This window comes from Dermacentor albipictus, chromosome 1 (assembly GCF_038994185.2).
Source record: "Dermacentor albipictus isolate Rhodes 1998 colony chromosome 1, USDA_Dalb.pri_finalv2, whole genome shotgun sequence".
Taxonomy (NCBI): domain Eukaryota; kingdom Metazoa; phylum Arthropoda; class Arachnida; order Ixodida; family Ixodidae; genus Dermacentor; species Dermacentor albipictus.
Genome location: NC_091821.1, coordinates 419180266 through 419193056, shown reverse-complemented (window position 1 = coordinate 419193056; position 12791 = coordinate 419180266). Strand labels below are relative to the sequence as shown.

Below are 12791 nucleotides of genomic sequence, written 5' to 3'. Positions count from 1 at the left end.
CACAATGGCCCTGATGGTCTCGCGCAGATCGTCTCTGGCCAGTGATTGAATTCCTGCGTAGTGGGTAGAGCTCGTACGGCGGTTGAATTGCCGGTTCCGCATTTCGAGTGTCTTCTCAATGCTGGTTGCCTCGTGAAGGAACTCTTCTACGGTCTTCGGTGGGCTTCGTACCATTGCGCCGAAAAGTTCTTCCTTCACACCACGCATGAGAAGGCGGACTTTCTTCTCTTCGGGCATATCCGGGTCGGCGTGGCGGAAGAGACGTTTCATTTCTTCCGTGAAGATAGCAACGTTCTCGTTCGGTAGCTGCACTCGGGCGTCCAGCATGGCTTCGGCCCTTTCCTTGCGCACGACGCTCGTAAAGGTGCGCAGGAAGCCGCTACGGAAGAGGTCCCATGTCGTTAAGGTCGACTCCCGGTTCTCAAACCACGTTCTGGCGGCGTCTTTCAAGGCGAAGTAGACATGCCGCAGCTTGTCGTCGGAGTCCCATTTGTTGAATGTCGCGATTCACTCGTAGGTCTCCAGCCAGGATTCCGGGTCTTCAGTCGCTGCTCCATGGAAGGTCGGTGGGTCCCGGGGTTGTTGTAAGATAACGGGGGACGCTGGGGCAGCCATTGAGGTTGTCTTGACCACGATCTTCTTTGTCGCCTCAGGTAGAAGTCCGTGCTCTGGGGGCAGTCCTTGCAGTCTGCGGCTAGCACGCTGGTCTTCTGCGGTGTCGGTTTTGTCCTCGGGCTTCGGGCTTGGATCGCGCCTTTGCGGGGGCGTTCGGTACATGAACGCACTAGCACCTCCACCAGATGTCACGTGGTCGTGACGTCAAAGAACACAGTAGCAGTACTGTGAAAAGCAAAACTAGCTTTTATTGGGCGAACCTGTGCCCACAAAACAGGCTACACTTATAGCACAACGATAGCGGCGAACACGCTCGGCGATCGTCGAAAATCTGATCAGCGGGTCAAGCGCGTCGGCTTTTATAGATCAGTCGTCGAATGTTCCAGATTAACTGATGGGACCCGCGTGTCTTCCACAAAGTTCTACACAATTCGTGTCACGCGATGAAATCTGATAACACAAGGTTCGGCGACAACAGACACGCGGATAGAAGCGTCGATAACTTTCCAGAAACGTCGGATACATGCAGGCGCGTCCCTCGCTCTGCGATTACAGTTATTAAGCGGCGAAACGTGGTTGCCCGGTAAAGATAAGTACACGTGTCAATATAAAGCTACTGCACCGCGCAAGTGTTACAAAACTTTTTTAAAGTTTGTCGCTGAGGCGAGGAAATAAAGTTGCTAAATTTTGTTGCAAGGTTGGTATAGCTTTCGATAGAAATTTTCAATAAATGTTAAGTAACGTAGGCTTTTTTAAAACTCAAATGTAAGCTATTCTGGCGTAAATAATTTATCGAAACGTTTCACCTTTGTCAATAGGGTCCACGTGGGTGAGAAATAATCAGTGAATATGCCAGCAGCGTGTATAGTGGGCTAATTAACTATTACACTTACACAACAACGGACGACGACAGCTGAAATCCGCCCTTTATCCTCAGGTGGTGAAACTGCAAATGTAGCACTAATTCAAAAGAAGAGCACGCAAAGGCACATGGTCCCACAATAACCCTGCAAATTTTCTAGTTCTCGGTGCTACTGCTAGTTCTCGGCGCTCCTGCAACAAAATCTAGTTTGTGCGACAAGCACTCGGTCGAATGTTAAAACACGGTGACGACAATTACGTGACCTTTATGCCGTGTTAGGTATGGCCGGACGCCAAGGGCCCCATGGGTGCTACGTCATCCCCTTCCCCTCTCATGGTCGGGGCCCGTGGGTGCTGCGTCATCCCCACGCTACCGGAGAGGTAACTCACCCGACGCTCCCCCCGGATTCGTCGAAAAGAGGATCGACTTCTCCTTCCCGTGCTTGGTATTGCAGGAGGAGGGGCCTTCTCTCTGTGCCTGTCACGTGTCATCGACGAAACCAAGATCCCGCCCACACGACTGTAGAGAGCCTATTTAAGGGGCTCCGAAATATACTTCATACTTTATACTTCATTGTCTTCTTATTTTCTTTCAACTACCTTTGAATAAACAGTGCAAGTTTCGCACTAGCAAAACGTCGTCTCGCCCTTGCTCGGTCGCCATGGTCTACCGGATGCCTGCAGCTCGCCGACAACGCCACGCTACCAAATAAGTAATGTCGGTGGAGCTTCGAGAGACAGGTCGCTAGCAGTGGGATTGCCTACAAATGCAACAAACTGGTTGCTAATGGAGGGATCGCCCAGAGGGGCAGAACAGCCGATCAAATAGTGCGCTGTCGTCCCTTGATCTCTCCTAAAGCTCCTCGCAGTACCGATTTGTCCTAATGCCAAATGAAACGGGAGGAATGTGTTCACACCCGCGCGAAAGAGCCCATCCGCTTCAATGTCTACGCCTTTCGAAAGTGGACATGTGTCTTAATTTTTACCTTCTGCATTTTGGACCTCACCTTAAAATTGATTGCAATAGGTTCATGTAAATTTATTTACGGTTATACTCTTGCCCTGTAATCCTGTAATCGAACGTATTTAGTGGAAGTGCAGAACAGGGAGCGTTTAGACCTGTTCAAGTCAGTTTCGTAAAGAATTCTAAAAATTATAATAATAAAGAAAACATGCATGTTGTGAGTCTACTGTGAATTCTTTAAAAGCCACTGTGCGCTGTGAAGCACAGTGCGAGAAATATCGACGTGAAGGGAACGATTACTTTATTATAGTCGCCCAGCCTGCGCATCCTACAGCCTGGCCGCTGAAATGTAGCTTTTTAATAATAAAATTCGTTTTAGAAGGCCATTTTCGAAGCAACATTCACAACTTCGAATTTGCTGAAATGTCACCAATTGCCTTGTCGCGTCGCTAAATAGGTTGCCAGTTTCTAAATAGAGAAAGATTGTTGTTAAACATACAAGAAAATCAGTAAGTCTAGCGACAAAATCCCTAAAATGTCAACACTGCTCCGGCCGCCCTACACCTTCCTTTCGCATTGTTTTCGACCACAGAGCTCGATCGTTCTTCGGCATCGCAATCGCTGGCGGCATATCAAAATGACGTCGCCCAAATAAAATTTTCGTGCCAGGGGCGGCCTGCCAAGGCCGCCCTGAATGCTCCTGGCACTCGCCATGTCGGCGCAAAATTCGAGTCACTCACACCGACGGCAGTCTTCCGCAGCGCCGGACTACTCGGTCGAGGTCGACCACGCCGCCGCTGATGGAAGCAGCGCGGTGTCGCCGCAGGCCACGCCGCAACCTGCCACGTTGCCCCGTGCGGTGCCCGTCGGACCCGCCGAGAAGTCTCACTCGACGCTGAACTTTCACCAGCAGCGAGGCTCAAGCCCGACCACCGAGCTGCTCAGGGAAGACTTCGGGCACTCCAGCGAGAAAGGACGTCACAACAGAGGCAAGAAGAGTGAGCGAAGGTGTTCAAAGGCTCACAAGAAACACAAGAACAGTGTTGCTCGTAACGAGCCAGCCCACTACGATCGCTGTCACGGGAGCGCTAATCCGTTGGACCGTAATGGCATACCCAGGACAACGGCGGCAGACGTTCCCGCAGTCCAGGAACGAAGTGGGCAAGCCACGTCGAATGTGTGTTCGAGTTGCGCTTCGCCGACTAGTTTGAGAAATCACGCCGACGCTACAGCGCCGTGTTACAGTCAATGGATCGAGGACCGCGTGCCCTTGCCCGCGGTCGACGGTGGAAAAGAAACGGCCGACGGTGTCACCGACGAAGCTAAGATGTCTGGTAAATCGCCAAGGAAGAGACACAAGCATGATTTGAGGCGCAAGCACTTCACTAAGCACAAGCACAAGCACAGGCATCGAGAGCCGCACAAAATCGCACAATCTCCGGACGCGGACTCGGAATCGATGAGACCTTATGACGCTTTCGAACAGGAACAAGTGCGTACCAGTGACTCGCAACAAGTTAGTGCTATAGATAGACCGACGACAAGTAGTACGCACCACCACAAAGAATCAATCAGAGAAGTTCCGCGCATGTCAGCAGATGCCATACTCAAGCAAGGCGAGGCTCTGTTTCCTGACCCAGATGACAAGCCTGTGCTGAGGAAAGAAGAGAGGGAGCGGAGAAACCGAATGTTAAGTCAACGGTCAAGCATGATCTCCAGGGACTTTTTCTTGTGGGGCAACGACGAAGCCATAGAGGATCCTCTGCACAGACGAACGGCGCACTTAGATCAGCTAGCGAAATTTTCACCAGATTTTTCTCATTTAGTTCTGTCTAGAAAGTACTATCTGCGTTCCTCGCGCGAGCATTCCGGCAAGTCGCCTCACGACTCCTCGTCGCTTTCGAGCCGCAGTGAGCACCACGCATCTCCGGGCTCGCCTTACGGCCTGTCTCCTGGAACGGAAAGCCTTAGCGAGGCACGAAGTCCAGATGATGCTGGGCGGGGTTTGCTTCCGCTTACACTTCGCCATCGTCCCATTAGTACCGTTATGTTGAGGGACGCTTCAGCTGATTTAGCTCCGTTGGATTCCGTTGCTTTAGCGAAGCCAAGCGCCGGTGAGACGGGACTAAACCTACCGGATTCTGGTCCGCCCGAGGTTCCTGCAAGAGTTGTTGCAGAAAGATCGAAGGGAGAACACAGAACGGCTGGCGCGGATGCAGCTAAAGAAGCTGATGCCGTAGGCGCAATGACCCGGGATGGACGTTTAGGCGCTGAAAGAAACATTGATAGTTATTTGTCACGACCCCCAGTTTATGCGGCCGTTTCAGGACGAAAACAGCGTGAGGATACCGTTTCCTTTGTGCCTGACTGGTCTGATCGCAAAGTGAGTGAACAAAGCGACGTGTCCCGTACGCTGCCTCATACCCTGCTCGATTCACACGGTGGTAAAGTTGTTCCTGCTTCGACTTATCCCATCGTCGTACCTGCAGATTCTAAGAATGTACCGGTCGGCGACGGAGGGACACACGCAAACGCCGATTCTGACGCTTCGAGCAACGGTCAGCATGTTCTCATCCCTAACAGTGCCACACATCTGTCTTCGAAGACAGTGCCGGAAGAGGTCATTAGCATCTGTACACATGATGTTGTTGTCCCTCGTCAGAGTGGAAACAGTACCGGCGCGGGTGCGGCATCGGGACGTACTTACGATCCGGCGGGTAGCGTGGTGACCAACTACGAAGTTGGGCTCACGGAACGATTACTCGAGCCCACTAGTGGTCTCGTGGGCTACACAGATCGAAAACTTATGGTACTAGAGCTGCCTGAGCAACGGCCTGAGCACGAAATAGTGGAGAAAAGCGGAAGCAAAGTTCGCTCTACTTCGGCAGCCTCGCAGGAATGTACAAATGGTGCAAATGACGCACTTGAAACGGAGATCAAATTAATGATGGGTCTGCCTACGAACGGAGCAGCTGTCAAAGCAGACATTTCAATGGAAGACTTTCAGGCCCTATCAGAAGGTCAGGAAGGTATGCCGGTGGATCAAGAGGCACTGAGTCGCAAGGAACGTGGAACGCGCCAAAAAACGGAGACGATCGAATTCCACGTTCGTGCGCCTCTCCTAAAGACATCTCCGGAGTACACTGCCGGCATACAAGAGGTAACCGAAACCACCCACGAGGCTCCCGTATCCCCACCTCCAGATAAGCAATGCAAAGCTCCCGTTCGATCGCCTGGTTCCACAAACGTGCCTCTTCTCTCGTTGGGGGCACTGGCCGAAGCCCATCACGCAACGACTCCAGAGCGCCTTGAGGAAGCGGTAAAACGCGCCTCCCTCACTATACGCACGGTGCCGCTGCAGGAAAAACATGACGCGGGAGAAGCGGCATCGAAACCTGGCTTTCGAGAGGCGAGTACCGAGGTCGCCAAAGCGTCCCGCAGCCCGAGTTTGGCGTGGCGCAAGAAGGGTCGCTCGTACCTCAGGCATTCGTTGGACCAGTCACGAGACCGCACGACGTCACCGGCTACCCCTTCGGAGTCCTTGTCGCCAGCCGCCGCCATGATTCCGGGAAGATGCAGGGGCAGCCTGGATACCACAACTCTGTACGCTGTGAAACCGCGGGGCACGATGTCCAGGCCCAATTTGTGGCATGAACTATCTGCGGTCATGTCTCGTCCCGTCTTCGTCGGAATATCGACGCCCAAACTGAACGGACTCGTAATGTTAATGGACGAAGACGAAATTCCCGAGCAGCTGAACCACGTATTACCGGCGGGCAGTCAGGTGCACCTCCGAGAACTTGACATTTCCGTGGGGAAAAATGGAGCCCTCCGCAACTAATGAGAAACGCGGCTCGCCAAGAGCGTTATACAGACTGTACTAATGAATCGCTAATTTGGTGCAGACTACGCACTTACCAGGTCGGTGCGCTAGGACTACGTGGATGCGATTAACAAATTGCTCGTACAACATGACGGACGATTTATGCAAGCACCACTTTGTTACAGATGCGTTTTTTATTTATGGCAGTTTCATTTTCTCCGGACCGTACTGTTCGCAGATGATTTCTTAAAATTTTAAATTGGTTGACTCGTTCGCGTTATGTCGAACTTCGCTTCCAAATAACTCGTCAGAAGTAATAGATGTCCCTTTATAACGCCGTGTTTAACATCAGTTTTTACGTGCAATAAATTCTAAAATTCGTGTAGAATCCTTCGGCGATGGTCTATTGATCGATCGCGAGCAGTCTGTTTCACTTCTGCAGCTTCTACGTGATAAGCGAAACGCAGCACTGCACGGCGAACGAACAGTGCCGACGGCGTCCTCGCGCGCCGTCCTACCAGGCTGTGCACCTACGCGCCGGATTCATGGCCGCTCCGGGCTCGCACTCGAACGCGGCCGCGAACTCGGGCATGTTGAGGAGCGGCACGTTGCAGCGCAGCTTGTCCGCAGGGTGCGTGGCGAACTGCCGCGTCGCCGAGGAAGGCCGCTCGATGCCGCAGAACTTGTAGCAATAAGCGACGAAGAAGAGCTGCTCTTCCTCGAACGCCTCCAGCCCGCGCAGCTGCACGACGTTGAGGGCTCGCTCTGCCGCGAGCACGTACGCTTCGTACGCGCAGCGGGCGCCACCGTTGTCGGCGGTGTTCTCTTCGAGCGTTACCGAGCCTGCGTTCTCCGAGGTGGCGAGGCTTCGCATCTGCTCGACGAAGCAGGCGCTCGCCTCGCGGTACGCGGCGTTGGTTGCGTTGCTCCACCAGTCCTCGAAGCTGCCCACCTCGTCGTACAGGCGGCCGCTCACGTCGAAACCGTGGATAATCTCGTGTGCCACGATGGCGCCCAAGCTGCCGTACGTGACCGACAAGGGCGCGCCCTGAGCGAAGAAGGGCAGCGCCAGCAGCGCCGCGTTCACGTTGACGACGTTTAGGCTGTACACGTACATGGCGTTGACCCTGGAGTGCACCGTGGCCGAATCGCTGCGGTCGATGACGCCGTACACGGACAGCTCGTCGATCTCGTGGTTGAGCTCCACCAGCCGTATGACCAAGTCCAGGAAGCTGCTCCCGCCGCGCGCGTCCGACAAGAGCGACTCGTACGCTTTGTCGAGGGTGGTGGTCTTCTCGAAGCTCGGTATGTTGAAAGCAATGTTTTGGGCCTTCTGGACAGATATGTTCTTTGTGGCCGCATCCATCCACTCGGCCCGGCGAACGCGGCGGTAAAAGGCGTTCTTGATGTCCGACACGAGCTGCGTGAGCCGCTCGATGTCTGCGCGCTTGGCCAGCGACTGGGAGACGAACGAGTTCCAGGTGTCAAGCATCAGGTCGGCGAGCCACTGCTGACACGTCCGCATCACTTCATCGGCGGGGACGTCCTTCTCGGCGTGCAGGACGATATCCTGGACGTGACGGATGTCGTAGATCGCCTGGCCGTACCTGAGCAGCACTCGAAAGGCCAGATATGCCTTGATGTCTTCCGGATATTCGTGGCCGAGAAAGTACGTCAGCAGCCGCCCAATGTACGCAGGGTGCCGCACGATTACCGACTTCTGCGCCGTCAGCGCCGCCTGAGGCGGAAGGTTTTTGTTCAACGCAGACATCCACTTTTGCCACGGAAAGTCGGCGCACAGGTTTCCCAGATCCTTCACCATGTACGTGAGGAGAACGTGGTCTTGGTCCCTCAAGCGCGCGATGTCCTGCTCCACGGCCACGAGGCGCCGCGCGAAGTCGTTGTACTCGCTTCTTCTGCCGAACAGGAAAGCGAGGCTCACAATAAGCTTCTCGTAGAGCGACTTCTTCGCGTCCGTCAGTCTACCCGGTATAAGCGGCGCCGGAAGGCCCAGCACGATGGCTCCTTTCTCCTTGCTCAGCGATCTGACGGAGTACGAGAAGAGCACGTTCACGTCCCACCTCATGGACAACGTGACCAACAGCTCCAGGAGGTCGGTGGCGTTGCCGCCTTGCGGAGCTTCCTCGTCGGGCCACGCCAAGTTCATATGCTTGAGGAACTTGCGCATCGAGACGACTCCGTTGCCCTCGGGCGTCAGAGACTTGGCGCACGCGGCGTACACGGTGGCCAGCTTGGCGAACACATTTCTGCCGGTGCGGTTCCTGAGGCTCTGGCGAAATGTCTTCCAGAGCGCATCGTGGAGACGGGCGCGCACGCTCTGCTCGACCTCGTCGAAGACGCTTCGACGCGACTCCGAGGGTCGCAGCGAATGCGACCGACGCCAGCCGTCGCAGACGTACGCGTAGAAGTCGTCACACGGGTCCAGGTCTCCGTTGACGGAGCCGTTGATGAGCCTCGAGAGCGCCTGGCAGCTGCTCGAGGCGCACACGACTTCGTCCATGACGTAGACGCGGCGCGAGAACACTCCCGGCAGGTAGGCGGCCGCGCAGAACGAAGCCGACACGAAGAGCACGAGCGCGGTGCCGTAGAAGAAGGGCTTCGCGCCTCGCCGTCGTCGGTGGTCGTGTTCCACTATGGAGACCTCGGCCTCTTCCTCCATGAAACGAGGTGCTCCGGGCAGCCGGGACGAACTTGGGAACGGCCCCGCTGCGGTGGTGTCCTGTGCGGCGCGAGTAGCTGTTCGGGCTTCTACCGCCGCTTGCGGTAGGTCCAGCTTTATCCAGAAGTCCAGCTCCTCTACAAGGGGTGCGGGCTGCGAGGAAGAATACGCGACACCTTTGTCGTCGTCGTCTTTCACTTCTTTATGAGGTGATGGCTCGCGCGAGAAGCAGGCGCCCGGTGCATGCAAGATGGTGCCTGCCGCTAGTATCGTAATTTGAATATGTGTATCGGTAATTAATGAGAAGAAGCAAGCGATAGGTCGCCAAGATGGAATAGATTCTTATTTTGGTGGTACCACCAAAGAGCAAAATGCAAAACGAAACGTCTGTCGCAGAAGCTTTCTAGGCTAACACGTGAGAAGGCGGTATAAAGAATGGGTAAAAGCTGAAGATACTCGTGAAAAGCAGCGACTCCGTTAGAATACGGAAAATGATAGATAAATTAGCCAGAACGATGAAATTACAGCACGCTTTCACGACTAGTGTATCCCCTTAAGTCGGGGTATGAAAGCAAGCGCACGTTCTCTTTTTTTTTGGGGGGGGGGGGGGGGTTAATGGCAGCAAGAAAGCGCAGAATGTAAGCGGTGCCCTCTACTAAGATAAGCTGGTGAGTTATCTCGCCTACCTGCGCAAACAATACCAGGCGCTATCGTTTTAGGAACACGCAATAAAACGTGTTTGTTTCAAAACTAATTAGTTCTTCAATGTTTATTTAATATTGAGAGTACATTATTTAGGAAGATTTTGATACTTGCTATTCTTCAGCGCCACAGAAGGATGACATTCGGTCTTCTGAAAATTCTGGAGCTTAGGAACGGTTTGCTCAAACTTTATCGACAGACCGTTGTTTTCACGAAAAGAAAATTGAAGCATGATTGAAGCAAAGTGTAGTGAAATAATATATTTGTAACTATGAGGACGAGCGAGAGAGCGTAAACTTTTATTTCAAATCAGCAAGATTTGAGTCCGGCGTCTTTTAGTGGGTCTGGGCACCCGCCGCGGACGCGGTTCCGAGACCTTGTCTCGAAGCGGCTTCCTCGGCTCGCTGGACGGCCCAGAGTTGTGCTGTCAGGTCAGAGCTGAGCAGCGCGGTCATCCAGCGTGACTGGAGGCTGGCGGTGGAAGAGACGGAGGGGTCGGCACTGCCCGACTTGGTTGTTAGGTCCCGACACTCCCATAACATGTGATTTAGTGTGGCAACCTCGCCACACGATGTGCATCTGTTTGTAGTGTACATGTCTGGATACATGGCGTGCATGAGTCTGGGGTTTCTGTAAGAGTCTGTTTGTAATTGTCTGAAGTGTACTGCTTGCGTCCTGTCTAACCCAGCGTGAGGGATGAGCGAAAAATTAGGTATTTGTTGTTAAAACCAGAACATTGTTCCGTGGAGTCTGCACCATGTTTTCATAAAAATATGCGGCAGAAATATTTCCCAAGTCTGCTGTCACTCGTATACGATATCGACTCTTGAAGCACCGCCCATCACAATCTTAAAAACTGGTTCAATAAGAGAAACCAAATAGAAGCCACCTAGAGTGCATCAGATGCCACAAGCGTGCTGTTTGTCAGTGGCAACAAGAAGAATTAAGACCCCCCCCCCCCCCCCCCCCATGATCACCAAGCCGTACACTACTTCACAGTTCATTCCATCAGTTGAAGTCTACGGCAATAACTGCAGCTCTTTGGACAGCTTGGGAGGATAAAATTCGAGAGTACGTTTCTTTCTCTGCGGTATTTTTCTGGGCATGCTTTAAGAGTCTTACTCACTAGGGAATGCTGCCAATCAGTTACGCACAAAATTAAGAAAAGAACGACTACAGCAGCTTGCATGTACATTGAGACGCATAAGCCTTACCGAATTACTCTAGACCAGAAAAGTTTCATGGTTGCAAAGCAAAGCATTTTGTGTAACACGGGATCGTATACGTATTTTCCCAGTTGACGGTCGTATATGAGGAATGCATTCTGCTATCCATTCAATACGCTGCAGAAGAATAACACGAAATCTGTTTTCCACGCGTATTATTTTACGATTACTGAAGATGTAAACGCGGTAAAATTTACCTGCGCAATGTGTGTCTGACCGTAACTTACGTTTGGTTGATTCATCAGCCGCTTCGGAAGGCTAGGCTAACCGGTTTTGCAATATTTTGTTGACAACTTGTGTAGTTTTTTTTTTTTTTTTACAGTTGTGGACGCCCAGACGCATTTTAGCCGTCGCATTGGTCTTTTGTAATAAGTCCAAAGGCGAAAGGTGTTATCGCGCGCCGTGTGCCGTGGGTGTGCGTGCAAGCGTACGCGGGTGAGCTTGGAAGAGTGTTGGCTTGGTGCGCGCCTATTGTTGAAGGTCACGTGATCAAGCGCGTTCTAAAGAGAAAAGGGTAGTGGGCAAGTGAGTGCGAGCGTCCTCTAGCCCAGCCGTGGCTGCGCATGTATTTCCGCGAGGCTGAGTGCATACGCGACCCACACGCCGTATCTTGGAGGTAATCTGCGGCGGCTGCAAACTCTAAGGGTGAGCCCGACATGGCTTGTGGTTTCATTTGCTCTGTGTTCCGGCACACCTAGGGTTGTAGGTCGTGTAATCTCAAGTTTCCGAGAAACGGTAAAGTGAGAGACAACGCGATGCGTTCGCTCCGCGTTGCCGGCGCTCTTCGTCCCGCCAGCTTTGTGACACCGTGTGTCCGTAGACACCAGGTGATGTTTCTTCATGTTTGCCTGTGCGCGCATGGCATCATGCTCGTTAATTAAATTAACAGAGGAATGTTGACTGATATTTATACGGCTCATTAAAACTACAAACCTTGCTTCGTGTGGTTGTCGAATATATTGATATCGCTATTTATTTATTTATTTATTTATTTATTTATTTATTTCGTCTGTGAGGTGAAATCGCGACTCTTCTTTTTTCTCACGTCTTCTATCGTTCATAAAGCCGACGTGCTAAAACAAAGCCAGTGGCTTATTCTCCTTTTTTGTACACTGGGGTGGATTAATTCAGCTTAAACTTCCAACGCAACACCAGGGGAAGGAGAGACGGTGTAGTGGAGAGCTCCGCATTGTATGGCACGCTGCGCATCTTTAACGTGCGCCCAAAGTACGGCCCACGATAGTGCTTGCATCTGGCCCTAATCGGAATGCGGTTGCCACGGTCGGTAATTGGTAGAACTCGCGACGTTGCTCTCTTCTACATAAAAAAAGGCAAACGTGTGTAGATGTTATGTGTGCGCAACAGTGAAGACACAGCTATGCACGCCTTGCCCTGCCGGAGAAAGTGATGTCAAGTCGGGGGCCTTGTACGAACAGTAGAACGCCTGACGAGAATAGAAAACCAAGGAGTATGACGGTGTTCGTGTTAATGAAGCGCTGTCACCGTGTAGAAACTATGTGCCAGTTTAGTAAAAATTCAGCCTAACAAACGCGAGAGACGAAGAGACGTTTCTTCAGAAATTTCTTTATGCTGACGACAATTATTTGGTTACGCCGCACTTCTTGCAGTAAGACTCGTAAGACTCCGCATTGATATTACATGCAACCGTTAAGGCGCCTGCAGAAGCATGAAAAAAATGGTAGGCAGCCCTAATCTTTGACTTAAGTGTCTGTTAGTGGCACTCGCACCTCGGCGTTGATGTTCTTTAGGTTAACTTCAGGCGGAAGCAAGGAACGAACCAAACTGAGAGGCAACTGCTTTCCATTGTATAGCCGGTTAAATATCATGCCGCCTTCTTGTGCGTGACGTCATTACTTCTGCTTTCTACTCGTGGATTTTCAGGAATTTCGCCGAAATCGT

At 52.3% G+C, this 12791-nt stretch overlaps 1 protein-coding gene across 1 annotated transcript; it reads right to left on the bottom strand.

Moving 5' to 3' along the window:
- Nucleotides 1-6777: 6777 nt before the first annotated feature.
- LOC135900400 (neprilysin-1-like) lies at nucleotides 6778-9126 on the bottom strand. Its single transcript, XM_065429891.1, has one exon. The coding sequence runs from the start codon at nucleotides 8941-8943 to the stop codon at nucleotides 6778-6780; it is 2166 nt and encodes a 721-aa protein (XP_065285963.1). The 5' UTR covers nucleotides 8944-9126.
- Between the last annotated feature and the right edge of the window lie 3665 nt (nucleotides 9127-12791).